The following is a 15,340-nucleotide window of genomic DNA, read 5'->3' as shown; positions in this document are numbered from 1 at the left end:
CGTATTATGGCGCCTCGGCAGATCGACAATCGAGATACCGTACAATCGATACATCGCGCTGCTGAATTATGCAGGTTAATTCTTTTCAGCCGCGCGCGCACTTGAAATTTCGAATTCGAAAGGCGAAAGGAGGATAAAGGTAAAAAAACTCCGAGAAATTTCGTCGTTACATAATCTGATATTGCTCCAGCACTTAATTAAGTGACTTAATAATCCGCGCTACGTTGATTCCAGAGCGAAGGAAGGAAAAGCGTATCTTTTGTTTGTCAGCGCGGGAACGCGCTTGTGACGATGCGGAAACTCTAATCGGGCGATAGTCACACGCGGGACAGATTAGTTGCGATGAGACGGCAAAGTTCGCGTTTTTACTCATTTTCGTCTCGCGTTTGTGCGCCGGGTCGCAGTGAATATAGTCATATAGGTCTACATAAAGGTAATATAACAATAATAACTTTATTGAAATGCGAATAATGAGAACAATTATAAAGCGTCGCAGAGAGCCGCGCTTTAAAAGGCGCGATAAGCCCAGATCTATAACAACGATAATAATAATAAATTTGTAGGTGTAGGAGGTACAAGTCTATACATGTAGATAATAATAATGACTGTCGAGGTGCGAATATAACGAGGTGATAATTAGAAAGGAGAAGAGAGGCGTCGGAAACAGCTGCACCTCTCGAAGGTGAGGCAACAGGCAAGTGGCAACCACAGGCAACGGCGATGAGCGCCGCTCGAGCGAGCCCAAGCCTATAATGATAATAATAAAGGTGTAGGTGTAGATGTAGGTGTGCGGCGTATGTAGCGCGCAACGTCGCCGTCAAGCCGTCACCGTCTCCCCCGGACTCGTCATCGATTGCGCGCGCGCGGCGCACTCGGGGATCGCTCGCCAAGTTTCTCCAGAGGTAGGCCCGTCAGCGTCAGGCCCGTGTAGCCGCCACCGCCTGCGTCCTCGCGTGTCCTCGCGGCCTGCAGCGGAAGAGAACGGTACGCGCGGGGCTCGCCAATTTTCGAATCGAACGAGAGAGAGCGAGAGAGAGAAAGAAAAAGAGAGAGAGAGAGAGAGAGATAGGTGCGAAGTGGAGCGAACGAGCGGGCGGGCGGGTCCTGCCGAAGCTTCGTCGCCGTCGTCGCCCGTCGTTGCCGCGAGAATCGTTCCCGGAGCGGGCCTCGTGGCCCAGGATCGGGCCAGTCAGCCAGCCAGCCAGCCACTTATCGGCCGCCATCTTGCTGCTCGACGAGAGAACGGTGACAGACGGGCCTGCCTGCTGTCGGAGCGGAGCGGAGCGGAGCGCAGCGCGGTGAGTGAGGCGAAAGGGTAGGAGGGGAAGGAGAGAGAGAAGGAGACAGATATAGGTAGACGACGGTCCCTTCATGCGGTACGCGCCTATGCCATCCCGTCGCCTATGCCTCGCTCCACGTACAATCGCAGCAGAGGCTAGTTGGAACCAGCGGAGAATAGCCTAAGAAGAGGTGGTGGCGGGGAGGGAGGTGGTGAGGAGTATCGGCCGCGCCGATACCACCGTCGAGTGCTAGGTACACATACACATACGCGCGCGCGCACGCACACACACACGCACGCACGCACCTTCGTCGTCGTCGCCGTCGTCACCGTCGTCACCGTCGCCTCCGCTCGCAATGGCAATGGAGACGCCGAGGGAGCGAGAGATCGCCGCCGAGGACAGCATCAAGGTGGTCTGCAGGTTCCGACCGCTGAATGACTCCGAGGAGAAGGCCGGCTCCAAGTTCATCGTCAAGTTCCCGTCCGGCGGCGATGAGAACTGCATCTCCATCGGGGTACGTGGGGCGCTCCGCGCCTACGCGAACGTCGGGATCCGGTCCCGTTCTCCCTTATTGTTGCATACATCGTGTGTAGATACGTTTTTCTATATAGATGTTGTGTATATATAGATCCATGTTAGATCTGTGATTCATAGTTTCTACACGTTTACACATTTCTAAGGATTTTAAAAGTCCATTCTACATTTAGCATTCTGTGTACTGCATCAGTAACGTCTTTCGGGAGTTTAAATCATTGGAAAATACTGTACACGATAAGTGTAACAATAACTCTATGCGATCTGATACGTTTCATATAATTACCTGTGTGCTTTTAATTAGACATTTTCAATAGATTATTATAGTTGAGAAATAAGGAAAGTTTTGTGTGATTAATAGTCATGAGAGAGATTTATTTTTATTGAAAGCTCATCATGTTCTGAATGTAAATTTTAGGCTACATGATATATTGATTGCAGGGCAAAGTATACCTCTTTGATAAAGTGTTTAAACCGAATGCTACGCAAGACAAAGTCTACAATGAGGCCGCAAAGTCTATCGTCACAGATGTTCTGGCAGGATATAACGGAACCATTTTTGCATATGGTCAAACATCGTCAGGTAAAGAGTCTTTGTATTCAAGACATTGATTGTAAAACAGGGTGCTTAATTACCTAGGAAAGTTTGAAAAAAATCTAAAATCCTCGGAATATTTTATTAGAACTCGGAGAACTATTGTCTCTTCAAAGATTTGATTTTTATTTTGCAAGTGTTATATGAGTTTTGTAGAGTTCACTTAGATTTTTTAATAAGATTTGCCGTATTTTACATTTGTACCTAAAAATGCACCAATTTTGTGGAATAAAAGCATAGAAAAGGTATCTGAAAGATCAAAGAGTGCTTTTCCAAAGGCACTTTGTAGAATAAAAATCATGACATGTCATAATTATAATATTCTTCATACGCAGGTAAAACGCACACAATGGAAGGAGTCATCGGCGATCCAAACAAACAGGGCATTATCCCGAGAATTGTCAATGACATCTTCAATCATATTTACGGCATGGAGGAGAACTTGGAATTCCATATCAAAGTGTCATACTTTGAGATTTACATGGATAAAATCAGGGATCTTCTCGATGGTGAGTCCTCGTTGATCTTACATTTATTTATTATTAAAAAAATCACAACGTTTGTACAGTCTGTATCTCTATACGCTCTCTTTTGAAAATAAATCTCCACGATTTTCTGTTTCAGTATCTAAGGTTAACTTAAGCGTACACGAAGACAAGAACCGGGTGCCGTTCGTGAAGGGCGCGACCGAGCGGTTTGTTTCTAGTCCTGAGGAGGTGTTCGAGGTGATAGAGGAGGGCAAGTCAAACCGGCACATCGCCGTGACCAACATGAACGAGCACAGCTCACGTTCCCATTCCGTTTTCCTTATAAACGTCAAACAAGAGAATTTGGAGAATCAAAAGAAGCTCTCCGGCAAACTGTACCTCGTCGATTTAGCAGGTTCCGAAAAGGTGAGATTTTATCAACAAACTACCATTTTTTTCCTATTTTCATTGTGGTTATTATTATTATATTCTTCATATTCTCACGTTTTGTTAGGTTTCTAAAACCGGTGCAGAAGGAACGGTGCTAGACGAAGCGAAGAACATCAACAAATCCCTGTCTGCACTTGGTAACGTAATTTCGGCCTTGGCTGACGGCAATAAGACTCACATTCCTTATCGTGACTCCAAGCTAACGAGAATCTTACAAGAATCCTTGGGTGGCAACGCCAGGACCACGATCATCATCTGTTGCTCTCCCGCTAGTTTCAACGAATCTGAAACGAAATCGACTTTAGATTTCGGTAAATCTATACTATACCTTTTTGACATATCACGGTACATGCTGCTTTGTTCTCGGCAGATTTCATAGACTGTTTATTATAGGTAAACGCGCCAAGACCATCAAGAACGTTGTATGCGTCAACGAGGAACTCACGGCCGAAGAATGGAAACGTCGCTACGAACGCGAGAAGGAGAAAGTGGCGAGATGGAAAGGCAAGGTGGACAAATTGGAGGCCGAATTGTCGCGTTGGCGGCAGGGTGAGACCGTCAAACCCGAGGAGCAGGTCAGCCTCGTTGAAGGACCGGATGTTACCACACCGATCACTGCACCCATCGAAGGTAATGAAGACGGTTTAAACATGCCCATCTAATTAAGTGTTATATATATTAAGACAATATGGATGAAAAGATTATGATTGCAAAATTGTATAATCTTTCTGTAAGATTAGATTAGATTAGTGTAATTTTTGCAGTTCGTGTATTATAAAGTTCTTTGTTTTACAGTTAAATTGGACGACAGTCCCATGCCTGCTACTCCCGGCGGCGGTCTTATGATTGGTTCCCTCTCGAACGAGGAGAGGCAAAAACTCGAAGAGGAACGTGAGAGGTTGTATCAACAGTTGGATGACAAGGATGAGGAGATCAATCAACAGTCGCAATATGTCGAGAAACTGAAGGAGCAGATGGAGGAACAGGAGGAACTTATCGCCAGCGCGAGGCGAGATTACGAACAGTTGCAACAGGAGATGAATCGAATACAGCAAGAGAACGAGAGCGCCAAAGAGGAAGTAAAGGAGGTGCTGCAAGCGTTGGAAGAACTTGCGGTCAATTACGATCAGAAATCGCAAGAGGTAATTGTTTGTGAACGATGGAAGAGACTACTGTTCAGAAAAGTGGACAAGCTTTTTTTTTATTCTTGCTACTCTAATTTTAGGTCGAGCTGAAGAACAAGGAACAGGAATCAATGACAGAAGAGCTCCTGGCTAAACAAGTAGCTTTGAATAACACCGCGTCCGAGCTGCAACAGTTACGTGACATGTCGGCGCATCAGAGGAAACGCATCGCGGAGATGCTAGCAAACTTCTTAAAAGATTTAGGGGAGATCGGGGTGGCTATCGGTGGCGAGTCTAACGAAAACCTAAAAGTAAGGATCAAATCACTAAGTAAAAATAAAAGTATAAAGATTAAATTACTTTTCGTGATTTATTTAATACAAATTTTATCAATTATAACCTTAATTTGTTAATTATAACCTCAATTTGAATTCAAGATCGCTCCGCCGGAGAGCAATGGTAAATTGGAGGAAGAGTTCACGGTGGCGAGACTGTTCATCAGCAAAATGAAGTCCGAGGTGAAGAATTTGGTCCAGCGGTGTCAGGGATTGGAAAGCTTCCAAACAGACTGTAACAAGAAAGTGAGTGGCTGCGTTTCACGTCATCGCATTAATCACGATTTCTTCTCCACGTCACTTTCCTTTAATCAATCTTTGTTTTGCATAAATGTCTAGGTTTCCGAGTACGAGAAGGACTTGGCCGAGTGCCGACTGTTGATCTCGCAACACGAGGCCCGTATGCAAACGCTGTCGGAATCGATGAAGGAAGCCGAGACACGCAAACGAGGTCTGGAGGAGGACGTGGATGCGTTGCGCGAGGAATGCGCCAAGTTAAAGGCTGCCGAACAGGTGCAGGCTGTTACCAACAAGGAGAAGGCCGAGGAGAAGGAGGCGGCGACGAAGATGCGAGTGGCCTTGGAGGAGCAGATGGATCAGCTGAGGGATGCGCATCAAAAACAGGTTGCTTATTTGTGAAACACATTCCAATCAAACTAAATTCTTAACTATTTTGTCTTGGATTTAATCGCCGTTTTTCGGATTCTTTCGGATTTAAAATTTTCTAACATTGGATTTAACTCTATTGAAGGTTGCTGCGCTTAGGGACGAATTGTCCGAGAAACAGGAACTGATCAGCGAGCTCAAAGACCTCAATCAGAAGTTCACTCTGGCACACCAGCAAATGCAAGCCGATTACGAACGGCTGAAACAAGAGGAGGCAAACAAATCGGTCAAGCTGCAGGAACTTATGCTGTTGAACGAGCGCCGAGAACAAGTACGTTTGATAGAAAAATTTATGTGACGGACGAGCAAGTCTGTCTATCAAATGCAGTCTAAAATAAAAATTTATAATCACGTCGAATCAATTCCAGGCAAGGAAAGATCTCAAGGGTTTGGAAGACACGGTAGCCAAAGAACTGCAGACCTTGCACAATCTACGCAAATTGTTCGTCCAGGATCTGCAGGCTAGAATAAAGAAGACCATCAATGCGGAAGATAACGAGGATGATGGTGGTTCCCTCGCGCAGAAACAAAAGATATCCTTCTTGGAAAACAACCTGGACCAGTTAACGAAGGTACAACTCAAACGCGTGCAAATCATCTATTAATTCACATTTATTTACCAATATACTTTCTATTAATATGTCACTATTGATTATAATCACGTTATAATTAAGACTTGCTCTTATTATTTATATATATATTTGTGCTATTAATATATTAATTCTGTATATAATACGCATTTGTATCATAGGTGCACAAACAACTTGTCAGAGACAATGCAGACCTTCGCTGCGAGCTGCCTAAACTGGAGAAACGATTGCGAGCGACGATGGAGCGCGTCAAGGCCCTGGAGACGGCGCTGCGCGACGCCAAGGAGGGCGCGATGCGAGATCGTAAGCGCTACCAGTACGAGGTGGATCGGATCAAGGAGGCGGTTAGGCAAAAGAATCTGGCGCGTCGCGGACCGAGCGCACAGATCGCGAAGCCGATTCGGGCCGGTCAGCACCACCTGAGTAACGTCAACGCCATCAGAACCGGCAATCGTGGTAAGGAGTAGTTTCCTTCTCTTTCCCTCCGGCTACATACCGCGCCAGTTAAAATCGCCAGTCGTCTCTCTTTTTCTTTCTTTTTTTTTTCCGTAAACTTCCCTCGTCTTGTATGTACAATCATCTTGTTTTTCTTTTTTTTTAGATTCACTTAATTAAAAAGCCTACATTGTGTGTCGTTGTGTGGGTTTGTTCGGTTTTGCGTTACAAAAGGGGTGGCGGCTCCCCAGGCAGCTCTGCGCTTTAGAGTAAGTGGGTCGATTTTGTTACGTCTACTACCTTGGCACCAAGCTTCTCGCGCGATTTCATTAAGGAGGAAATAAGCGAATAAAAAAAAAAGCGAACAAACCTCGCGACGTTCCTTTTTAACGTATACGATCGAATCGCATCCTTTTTTGCACGGCTTAGTTCAATTATTTGAGACGTTCTCAGTTGCGATTACCGCCGTATTATTTATAATTTATATCGAAGTATCACGATGTTTAATTTCATGAAATATGAAATTTTATTTAACTGTTCAACGTTACTTTGGAGATTTATTTGTTTTCCTCTCTTTTTTTTCCATGTTCCTGATCACACACACACAGATATGGGTAACAGCGTACAGTGATCGTGATCGCATAATGCCAAAATACCCTTCACTTTTACAGAAAACGAATGCAAGAACGCTTTCATCGATGAAAACAAAAGAATTCCAGCGGCTCTTATGTATAACGGATATGCATAAATGTTATAATTATTATTAATGTAAGGGCATAGTACTATATTATTCGCAAGGAGAGAGCACCGCCAGTTCTTTTAATTGTTTCTTTCCTCTGTTTCTCAGAGCAAGCATGTGCTTAGGTATATATAAGATAAATGCATTAAATTATATACAATATATATGTGACATATATATACAATATATATGTGATATATATATATATATACATATGTCACAAGCGCTGCATGTCCTGTCGATGTAAATAGTTAATTTTTATAAATTATTTATAATTTAATGTCACATACATATATATGCATGATACCGATTCGATAATAGGTATTAAAATATGAATGTCTGAATCGAACGAATCACACGGAGAAGCCTCTCGCCAGTCTCGAAATAATTTATACTTTAGTGTCTCTATTTAAATCGCACAGTCTAAAAATTTTAATGGAGAGAACTAAGAAACACTTGCCGCAATCCAGGATCCTCGTGATCTCGAAGGAGAGGGGCAACGAATACTTAAGGTGTTTAGTTCGGATACCGGTTCAATAATCAAGAAAACGATCGGACATGCGGCTTCGAGCAAGCGTGAAGATGATCGCGTAAAGATGAATGCTTACACAAGTATTCGTAATCGTAAGAAATCTCTCTGCTAGCTGATAAGAATACCTCGCGATAAGAGCGCTCTATGCCTCAGCCGCTAGAACTTGCGATCGTGGATAACAACTCGGATACAAAGTATAAATTGTAATCGGCACGAATTGTGTAAGTGGACTTTACGCACTCGACAGCAACATTATTTCCAAGTGGTCCAAGCGTAAAAGACGAGAATTCAGACCGAGTTCTAGCGTCCTGGGCCCGGGCCCGAAGGTCCCAGTGCGCTTTTTGCCCGGAGGGCACACTTGATCTCTGGTCAAGCGAGGAATTGCCTCTCCAGAGCTCTCGCGTTTACGGCGGCCGGTCCGGTGTGCGATCTTATCAGAGCGAGGAAAATTCACGAGGACCTATTCCGCGACAGGAAAGTAGAGCGATTTGAAGCGACTATCGGCTATCGTGCGTATAGTTCGCCGACCATTTCTCTCGCGTGCGTCTAATTTAGACTAATTTATCCCCGACACGCTCCTTTTGCTGCTCCCTGGCGACCACCGAGCGACGCTAGGCCTCTTCCGACGAGCCTCGGACTTTCTTCTTCCCCGCTTCTTCCGATCGAGCGATGAAACCCAGTGAAATCTGCCCGTCCCGAAAGGAAGGAAGGGAAGAGGAAGAAACTGTCGGAGTTTCGCGCTCCCGCGTCTCATTCGCGGCGTCGCCTTCGTTAATCCTTCTCGAGAGATCCTCGCGATTTGTTACTCCTTTTTTTTTAAACCTAGCTCAGTTCTCGCGCGTTTTGTATCACGTTATTTTCTACGCTCTTTTTCCCGCCCAATTTACACGCGAATTATCGCACGTCTCTTTGTAAATCCATTTTATAAGGCTTCTCTATGATCACGCGCTCGAGATAGCCGTATCGTTGCTAATTTATAATCACAATAAGATACGAATCGCCCGATTACGCGAATGGCCCGGGCGGACGGTTAACGACGGCCTCTCACAGGTACGCTCGTATACATTTTTCTCGTACATGCGGGCATTCTGCGAGCCTGCGTTTATCGCTTTTGTAACAGGTTCTCAACCGCGCGTGCAATCGATGTAATCACCCTCTGTCGCGAGCGAGAGCTATTTATGGAAGCAGATTTTATTTATAAAAATATCCAGTTTTTTCGATCCTTTTCGAGATCGCGGAAATTCTCAGAGCCGAGCTAAACTGAGAGCGCTCGCGGGACTTATTTAACGATAAACGGGTGTAGAGTGAGTCGCACCGTTTACGGAAGCTTCTTCGCGGAGCAGCGGCGCGGGGAAGCGTGATGAAGATGTGTGATGTAAACTCGACTCGAGAAGAAGTATTCGACTAATACTTGCTTTTTCCTTTATCACACTACCCATTTCTCTCTCTCTCTCTCTTAACTTTTGTGATATATAACTGTATCGAGGACGAGGAAGTTGCGTTCTTTTTTTTTCCTCTTTGCTCGTACGTAGGCGAAGACGACCGACAAGTGTGCATTAGTGGTGCATTAATGCGAGTGCAATTATCTTTAAGCTATTTTTGTCGGATGTATGTAAATATACGATATACATATATATATAATATATATATACACATGTCACGTTAGTTTCGCGTAACGTTTCGGAACGTAGAGGAAAGTGTATGTTCCTCTCCGTGGTGAAAGAGGGAAGGCAAGCATGCGTTCTATGCACGAATTGTATTTATCGCAGATATAACATAATACACACACACACACACACACACGTCTGTAATGTTAATGTTTCTCTCTTCAACGCGCGTCCCCCTTTAGACACCGATGAATGTATTTCTCTCCCTCCCCCAATCGTGTTGCGCTGAAAACTGTAATGCGCCTGTAACGGTCCGCGTTTCTCTCTCTCCCTTTCTCCCGCTGATTCATTAAATTAATCGAAATCATCGGCTTCGACGAACCATTGTAATTCCGCGATCGTCGATTTCAGATTTCCCATTCTTCGAAAGAAGTTAAGAAGCACGAGATTACGTAAGAAATCATGTAAGAAATTGCTACCGATCTTTGTGATAGGCGACAACAATCCCTTTTAAAGCGCAACAGCAACGATCGATCCTTATTATTAACGAATAACGATGTATGTGTAATGTATCGGAATAACGTTCGCCGACGAACTCGGGGAAGACAGAGCTGTCGGTATATTATTTTCATAATTGTCTCCGGCGTGTCTGAGAAAAGAAAAAAAAAAGAAAACGAATAATAATTACACTTACACCTATCGCAAGTCAAGTAGGCGAGACTGTAACGATTTATGTGCACGCAGCCATCCAGTCCAGTCACTGTTAAAGAAGAGGTCGATCTACAAAACCGCGGTCTCTTCGTCTCGACGACGAGCGAAGCGTTCTTTCGTTTCTTCATCACGACTTTTCGAAAAAAAAAAAGACAAAGTGGAGAAAGAAAAGGATTTCCCGTTCCGTTGTCGAGAGGACGATCTCAGAGAATCTCAGCGAGCAGAACGTTTAAGTTCCGACGGTTTACGCAAACGATTTTTGTAAAGATCCTTTTTTTCTTGGTCATGTACGAGAGTACTCTCCGCGAGTACGTTTTTCGCATAAGCAATCGAGTTCAGATCTACCTCATCTGAAACAGCAATGTAGCGAAATAAAAAACGAGATGAAAACGTGAAAGAAAGAAATGCATAGCTGCAATTCTAAACATTTTTTTCCTAGACACTAGGCGGTAGCAAATTTGTATGCAGGGTGTAGAAGAGAGGCTGTAGCTACAAGGTACTATATGAATTGTAATACAATATTCTCCTCGGATTAAAACTGTAATTTTAAGATGAGATATCGTTATTATTATTATTATTATTATTATTCGATTATCGAAAAACGAACAGTGCTTATATTGAAAAAAAAAAAAAAAAAGAAAAGAATAAGGTAAGGAAAATCACACGACTGTATTCACTTATTTATTTATTGTCGCACCGCATATTGTCCCGGCGAAGTAATCTCCGAAAGAAATATATTTATAAGGTAATATAATAAAAAAAATATATTATACATACACACATCTTATTGCGCGTGCGTAAAAGCCCTGCATTGATATCGCCCTACTTGAAAAGATTTAACTTTTGCTTATTTAATTTGCGTTTACTTTCTAAAGTCATTATAAAGTCACGCGAAAAGTTTTTAATGCGAGCTTTATAAGTTAATTTGTATGAAATTGCTTCTGTTTTCTCTTCTGCTTTTGCTAACGGATTTACCTTCTCGACGGAATTAAAGGCGACACCACTCGGTGAATCGTATTGTAAAAGTTCACGTTTTATTCTTATCGATAGAATTGTACAATATCAGTAGATATCAAAACATACAATAATTGGAATACAATAAACAACATGATTATTACAACAAGTTTCCTAGTCCATAGGCTAAGAAGAGACCTACATACGTGCGCCTGTCGTAGAGCGCATCTTTCTTTTCTTTTTACAAAGTTCCCGGCAGTATGTATGTACAATCGGTCTTTTTTTTTGCCGATAAATATTACATGTGAAAAAACAAGAGACATTTGGCGCGTAACGCGTAAACAAATATACTTATCACTACAGCTACGTACGTATTTCTCACTGAGGCTTAAAGTTTTCATAAATGATTAAAGAACGTGAAAAAGGCATTCGCGCGTCCCATCCTCTCCGGAATAATTCCATACGAAGGGGAAAAGCGTTGTGTAAAGTGCTCTATTCGGTGCGCACTTGATACAAACGAAAACGATACATTGCGAGACACTGCGCGGCGATTTCCCCTTCGCGCAAAATTACCCCCAAAAGATGAGACGCGAGAAATCCGAAAAATGTATCGTACGCTCGGAATGCGTAGAGGTACGTTTACGCATTCACAAAATCGACATTGAGCGAGAAGCCCCGTAAAGTCCAGCCCTACGTCAGAGCAATAAAGATCCGAGAGACCACCGTCTCGACGAAAATGGCAAACGGGCGTGCACTTGCGGGGGCAAAAGGTGATAAAGAAACCGAGCGGACGAATGTTCACATAAATACGGAAGGGAAGGTAATCTATACATTAATCTATACAAAATATTCGAGACGGCCAGAGGATAAAACATGGCAGTGTGTCTCTCTAAGGACATATCCAATAAAAGAAAAAAAGAGGCGCAGACTGGCAGATATGTTCGACGAGCAAGTATATTGGCAGTGTGTAACGTCGTATTTCCTGTTTTCCCGGCAGTAGAATGGAACATTGTGCTCATCCCTTAATTGGCAGTAACTGTACCATCTCCAAGTATTTCCCAAGTAATCCCAAGATCGAAGATTAAATCTTCAGACTCTAAGAAATCGGCAGTAGAAGATCGCATGCGAGAAGGAAGAAAGAAAAACGATATATTATTGAGAAAGATCTTCCCCGGTCGAGCCGACCACACTCGCCGATTACTCGAGGTTCAATTAACGCTAGCGATCACATAAATAGTTGTGGCGATTGATAAAAATTTACCGCGTGAACACACAACGATCCGGCGCGTGGCGATTCCGGTCGTCGCGACGTTAACGTAACAGCGTAGTGCACAGCACTATCATATTCAGTATCAGCGAGCCGCAGAGCAGCGCGGACAGCCAGCCGGGGCTCGCGATGACCGTCGTCGTGTGATGACCGGCGTACACCGGCACCGAGCCGTTTCGATCCTCGACGTTCGGCCCGCGAACGCAGCTCTCCTGGACCTGATTGTGATTGTCTGGGTTGTGCGTCGCGCGGATCGTCGGCGACGGCAGCACCGATCGCGAGTGACTCCCCGTCGCGTCGAAGTACCGCGAGTGCGGACGGGGCACCGGCGAGTCGTGCCTCGCGACCGGGCCCGACCGCGCCGTCTGGTACGACCATCGCGTGGCCTCCGACACGACGGAGCACCGGTCGAACTCGTGCACGGACGGCTCGCGGGAGGGCGCGAGATTGGAGGAGCCGACCGACCCGAAGCCGGAGCTCTGACTGGACGACCGCGAGAGCGTCGGCGGCGTGGCGGTCATCATACCCTCCTGCCAGTAACCGCCCGCCACCCACGAGGTCTGCGTCACCGATCTGAGCTTCGGCGGCGACAGGATGCACCTCCTCTTGCTGTACGCGCCGCCGGATCTCCTGAACATATTCTCGGAGCTCGTCGCGCTGTATGTCCTTCGCTCGAAGATCGCCGGCGCTACCTTCGCGTTCCTGCCGCACCTCGGCGAGTCCTCGCTCAGGAGAAGAGTGCTCAGGCTGTCGTTCAAGCAGCAGTCTGGTAGACTATTCTCATTTTGAGAAATGGAGTTCACGTAACCGTTGTTACCCTCGTTTGCAGTGATCGTAGACAGCTTCTGTCTCAGTCTGAAAACAAATGAAAATAACAAGCGTTCACGTATCAAGAGGAGTGACAGAAATGACAATGTAAGTAAGATACTTACATTGCTGAATGCGACTTGCTGAATTTGATTTCAGTGGAAGATAATTCACTCGTCGCGTAGACCGACGATTTAATATTGTCGTTCATTTCGCTTGGAACGATACTGTTTCCGCTTTGATTGTTATACGCAAGTTGAGGCGAGGCAGCGTTTTGTGAGCGCAACTTGATCTTCTTGAACACCACTGAGCCGGTCAATGTATTTTTATACCGGATACATTTTATACTGGACCTTAGGCTCACCAAAGCTATAACAATTGCGCATACCGCTATCTGAAAAGAGACAGACCGATAAGCTAAATTTACAGATATATTCGAGCGCTAGAATAATTTCCCGTTCGTTTAGCTCACCATACGGTACTGCGTGATGTGCTCCGTTGTAAGCCAAGCACTTAGAAGAGTCGCCAAACTCCCGACGGACACGAGGATAATAAGGCAGAACCATAAAAGTATCAATAATACATCGGAACTCCTGTTCCTCGTTGAGCTCGCCCAATAAGCGCACAGGTGAAAGAACAGTCCACCGATTGGCAGCCAAATGAAGTCTTGGTTGTACATGAGTATCGCGAGTTGAACCATCGAAACAGCTCGGAAAATGCTTTCCGACTTTCTTGCATTCTGCAAGAGCGCTAACAAACGATTATTTGTTGCTACAACTGCACGTTGTTGGGGGATATTAATGGAAACGTCGGGAGATATTTGTGACAACGTAATGAACGTTTGAAACATCGATCGTTAAACTTACAACGACGTCCCTTCAGCAAATGTACTTACGCCGACAAGCGTCCTAATTGGTTTCCGCCTGAAGAACAGCATCTTATAACGAGTCAGCCACACCACCTGCCTGCGCAACACGTCTTGCACCGTCAATTTGCAGCTGTCGCACAATGGATATCTCACTTCCAGGTACTCCTTAAACGCCTTCAGCTCTGTGTCGAAGAGCCTCTTGCTCTTGGGCTCAAAGTTAGACAGCTCCGACAATTTCAGACTCTCCCGCTTGTTGCAGTACTCACAGAGCTTACCCTTGAGGCCGTGACGATTGTCACTCCCTTCGGACAGCCTGCAGTATCTCGTACGTACGTTCGACGTTGCGTACTGCTCCGGAATATCATACGCGTAATCGCCATTCTGGAACAAGTATTTTGCATTCATCGATATACCACATTAAGAAATTGTCTTCCAGCGAATGGACAGTTGTAGGAGACAAAAGAAAAAGAGACGACTCAATGCTAATTTACCTTGGAAAAGCCGTTGTACTGTTCGCACCAAGGGCACAACCACCAGCCCAGATTCTGCCGCCAGACCTTCGTGTTCTCGTTGCAAAACCAGCAGTTTACCTTCACGGGCCATCTCGCCCTGCAAGACCATCAACGTTAATCGCGGTGAGTGAGGCGCGCTCTCAAAAGCAACGCGAGGAACGTATATGAAGCACGACGGCAGGATGGAGCGAGTAACTCACCTCAGCCTGTGGAAGACCGTCAAGCACGTAGCGAGGATTAAAAGAACCGGGGCGAACACGGCCACGGAATCGAACGCCGCGTTCCGATCGGGCTCCATGTCGCGTGTCTGGAGAGGAAGGAAGGTTAAAAGCGCGCTAAAAGAAGGGCGAGGGTCCGCGCCGTGTCGGCAGGAAGACGATCTAGAGCCCACGAGATAGCGACGTCGACCGCGTGCCGCATCTCCCGCCAAGCGAGCGGAGGGCAGGGCACGACATAACCTAAAAGACCTGTCGTACCGGCGGGGGGGCGGGGACTCCGGGGAAGGGGTCAGTTCAGCGAGAAGCAAGGAACCGCGCGCGGCGCGCCGCGCCGTACGACCGTCGTCCCGTCGCGACCACCCCTGTCCGACAAATCCATCCGGTCAATCCGGTGCTCGAATTCCTCGACCTTCGAACGGCTCGAACCCGTTGTCACGATACGCGCGGGGCACGTGCCGGCTGCCGGCAGCCCGGCAGAGATGCCCGCGTTGCGTTCGGAAAATACATCTGAATGTACCGCGCTGGCGGAAAATACTTTTAAAGCGCGTCATCTAACCTATGTAGGTAGTATTTAACTGTTTAAAGCGCGTCACTAATCTACATAGGTTAGATGACGCGCTTTAACAGTATTTAACTGTTTAAAGCGCGT

The 15,340-nt window shown here is 45.6% G+C and overlaps 2 protein-coding genes across 5 annotated transcripts; one reads left to right on the top strand and one right to left on the bottom strand.

Annotated features, from left to right (window-relative positions):
- Nucleotides 1–815: 815 nt before the first annotated feature.
- Khc (kinesin heavy chain) lies at nucleotides 816–10,837 on the top strand. Of its 4 annotated transcripts, XR_011718450.1 has the most exons (15): nucleotides 816–1,794; nucleotides 2,256–2,397; nucleotides 2,745–2,918; nucleotides 3,034–3,302; nucleotides 3,391–3,637; nucleotides 3,720–3,956; nucleotides 4,122–4,468; nucleotides 4,552–4,761; nucleotides 4,888–5,031; nucleotides 5,125–5,409; nucleotides 5,537–5,722; nucleotides 5,820–6,023; nucleotides 6,203–6,497; nucleotides 6,643–6,745; nucleotides 7,085–10,837. XR_011718450.1 is itself a non-coding variant. In XM_071708687.1 (14 exons), exons 1-14 carry the CDS (start codon nucleotides 1,636–1,638, stop codon nucleotides 7,222–7,224), a joined length of 2,976 nt encoding a protein of 991 aa, XP_071564788.1. In that variant the 5' UTR covers nucleotides 816–1,635; the 3' UTR covers nucleotides 7,225–10,837. The 4 variants fall into 4 exon arrangements, 3 of the variants coding, with proteins under 3 accessions (XP_071564788.1, XP_071564789.1, XP_071564790.1); XM_071708687.1 differs by lacking the exon at nucleotides 6,643–6,745 and having other exon boundaries at nucleotides 7,148–10,837; XM_071708688.1 differs by lacking the exon at nucleotides 6,643–6,745.
- A 240-nt stretch (nucleotides 10,838–11,077) lies between these two features.
- LOC139773896 (uncharacterized) lies at nucleotides 11,078–15,192 on the bottom strand. Its single transcript, XM_071708691.1, has 6 exons — nucleotides 14,674–15,192; nucleotides 14,453–14,570; nucleotides 13,989–14,342; nucleotides 13,566–13,832; nucleotides 13,219–13,487; nucleotides 11,078–13,141 (listed from the first exon to the last, which is right to left on the bottom strand). Exons 1-6 carry the CDS (start codon nucleotides 14,769–14,771, stop codon nucleotides 12,331–12,333), a joined length of 1,917 nt encoding a protein of 638 aa, XP_071564792.1. The 5' UTR covers nucleotides 14,772–15,192; the 3' UTR covers nucleotides 11,078–12,330.
- Between the last annotated feature and the right edge of the window lie 148 nt (nucleotides 15,193–15,340).

This window comes from Temnothorax nylanderi, unplaced genomic scaffold, assembly GCF_030848795.1.
Source record: "Temnothorax nylanderi isolate EJ_2023f unplaced genomic scaffold, tnyl_v1.0 TNYL_tig0071_pilon, whole genome shotgun sequence".
In the NCBI taxonomy this organism is placed as follows: Eukaryota; Metazoa; Arthropoda; class Insecta; order Hymenoptera; family Formicidae; genus Temnothorax; species Temnothorax nylanderi.
The sequence above is the reverse complement of the archived record's forward strand: the minus strand, read 5'-3'. Positions and strand labels throughout refer to the sequence as shown.